The 2,507-nt window shown below is 40.9% G+C and overlaps 1 protein-coding gene across 1 annotated transcript in view; it reads left to right on the top strand.

Annotated features, from left to right (window-relative positions):
* Positions 1–1,100, top strand: part of tnfrsfa (tumor necrosis factor receptor superfamily, member a) — a 52,629-nt gene extending 51,529 nt beyond the window's left edge. The window contains exon 10 of the mRNA XM_014001789.1: positions 139–1,100. Within this exon, the coding sequence (XP_013857243.1) occupies positions 139–440 (302 nt within the window). The 3' untranslated portion in view covers positions 441–1,100. The remainder of the gene's footprint in view (positions 1–138) is intronic.
* Positions 1,101–2,507: the final 1,407 nt, after the last annotated feature.

Below are 2,507 nucleotides of genomic sequence, written 5' to 3'. Positions count from 1 at the left end.
ATACAGTATCGGGAAATGAAATATCGCGATATTTCAGTGTATCGATATTTTCTTACACCCCTAATAAAAATAATATTTCTTATTTATAAACCAACTAAACATCCATCCGCTGACTGAGTTCTTCCTGTTGTTTTTAAGGCTCAGAGAAATCTTTGAGGAAGAGCTTCGACCTGTTCGACGAGTACTTAGACGTGCGGATCCACAACAAGTTCTTCCGACGGATCGGCGTCAGCGACAACCACATTCGGATCGCGGAGAACGGCGCCCCCGCCGACAAAGTGTACGAACTGCTGAAGAACTGGATGCAGAGGCAGGGGCTGAAGGCCGACATCAACGACCTGCTGGAGGCTCTGCTCAGCATGGACCAGCGCCGCTCGGCCGAGTGCATCGCCTCCGAGGCGCTCCGGAAGGGCTACTACAAACAAACGGACACGCCCTGACGGCTGCACATGAAGTAAACACAAAGTACTCGCAAATAAAAGCACAAAAACCCGCTGTCGGCAGACGGGCTGACCTCTTCGTGGCCCTGCAGCCACGCATTTAAAAGCCAGTAGTTGTTTAAAAGAAGAAAAACACACACACATAAAAAAAAGGGGGAAAGTGGAGCCGGACTGATGCGTGATTTGATGATGTTGACCTGTTTTATAAAAACACAGCCGTAGGTTTGTGTTGGATCTGAACGTTATCATGGACGAGCTAAACGACGAGCTAAACACTGAAAGCACCGAAGTCTCCGGCTGGGAGTGGCTCAGCTCCAGCCTGGTCATCAGGAAGGAGACGGGGATTTTACACTGGTTTGTTGGAGTGGCGTTGATGATGATGATGATGATGATGATGATGATGATGCTCCTCCTGTGCCTCTTCGATGCACTGACCTCTGGCACATGTAGGATTCAAAATGTTTCAGCTCTTCATCCCAGAAACATTGGTTTATGTCTAGTTTCCTGACTGATTCTCGAAGAATGTGGATAAATATTAACATCAGTTCTTACTATTAACAGTTACACTTCTGCGTCTGTTTAAAAGTTCACTTTTTTTCTGAAACCTCGTTACGTTCTTTAAGACAAGTGGTTAAAAATAGTTGTAGTTTTTATAAAAGTCTAGTTGCAGCAGTATTGTTTTCACTCTTTTGGGCTTTTATGTGTTCAGTGTTATCACTCGCAAACCTAGAAGGATTTTTAGTTTCTGTTGATTATAGTTGAAGGGTTTTTTTGTCACTTGGATAAGGTCAAAGGTCATTTTATTTATTGACATATTTATTGAAATGAATGATAGTCGTCATTATTTATGCCTTTGCCAAAACGACCCTCAGAAAACACACACACACACGTTGTTTGTGTGGTGTTTTTGCTACAGGGTGAAACGACTGAGATCCAAGCTTTTCAAGTTGTAGCTGCAGCGTTTTGTTCTGCTCGCTGCACTCGTGTGCCGTTCACTGACCCCTCATTCAGGACAGCGACGAAGCTTTAATGATGCCTAATGCAGATTGTATCTTCTGAAATTTGAAGTTTAATTGTTTTTCTTTTTGTTTTTTTGTGTTTTTTACTGAATCGACCGACAAAAAGAAAGAAATCGACATGTCTAGGCGACATGGCTGCAGGTACGGATTGCCAAGATGAAGGAAAACTTTTCTGGATGTAAAAGGAGAAATCAAAAATCTGTCCCATATGTCCCATTCAGTGACATCACTTCACACACTTCAGACTCGTACCTCAAAAGTATTTTTCTGGGATTTAGGTGACAGACCAACAGAGGAGTGCCTGATTGTGGCATGGAATAAAAATGTTGCAAGTAAAAGTCTGAGAAGTGGAGTTAATTTAAAACCATGTGACCTGTCTGGTGTGTTCCTTGGTCTTCATGTTGCTGTTTGTTTACTGCTGTTGTGTAACAAACACATTGAATTATTCTGAGATTAAATTACACACAAATCTAATTTACTAACTCAGTGACTTCATCAGAGAGGTGCCAAACTAAACAGGGCTTATTACAAATGCAAAACCACACGTTAAAGGATTTTTTTTATGTTTAAGAAAAAAACTATCATTCCCCTTTTACTTTGCAATTATGTGCTACTTTTTGTTGGTCTGTTGTTTAAAATTAGAGTAAAATACTTTGACGTTTGTAGTAACAAAAGGTGGAAAAGTTCAGAAAAATGTTCATTTTCAGAGTTTCTGTCCACAGAGTGTTTGTTTTCAGGTGTAACAACAAAACAAAACTTATGAGTTATGAAAGTTGATATTAAATGAGATCTAAAGGTTTATTTTTTTCCACCCGTTTATTTTCTTTTGTAAAAGGAACAAAGTTTTATATAATTGCTGAGTGATGCTACAGTGCTGGCACTGCCATCTGCTGACAGAGTGTGGAACTACAGCCTGTCTCTTTTTGTCCTCAGTTGTCCCTTCTTTGTCTTTGTCCAGTTTTACTTCAGCCCTGAAGTAGCATGTCCTGTTTATTCTGAGAGATCTATTGTGTGTGTGTGTGTGTGTGTGTGTGTGTGTGTGTGTGTG

This window comes from Austrofundulus limnaeus, unplaced genomic scaffold (genome assembly GCF_001266775.1).
Source record: "Austrofundulus limnaeus strain Quisiro unplaced genomic scaffold, Austrofundulus_limnaeus-1.0 Scaffold10, whole genome shotgun sequence".
Taxonomy (NCBI): Eukaryota; Metazoa; Chordata; class Actinopteri; order Cyprinodontiformes; family Rivulidae; genus Austrofundulus; species Austrofundulus limnaeus.
This window is presented reverse-complemented; position numbering and strand designations above follow the sequence as displayed.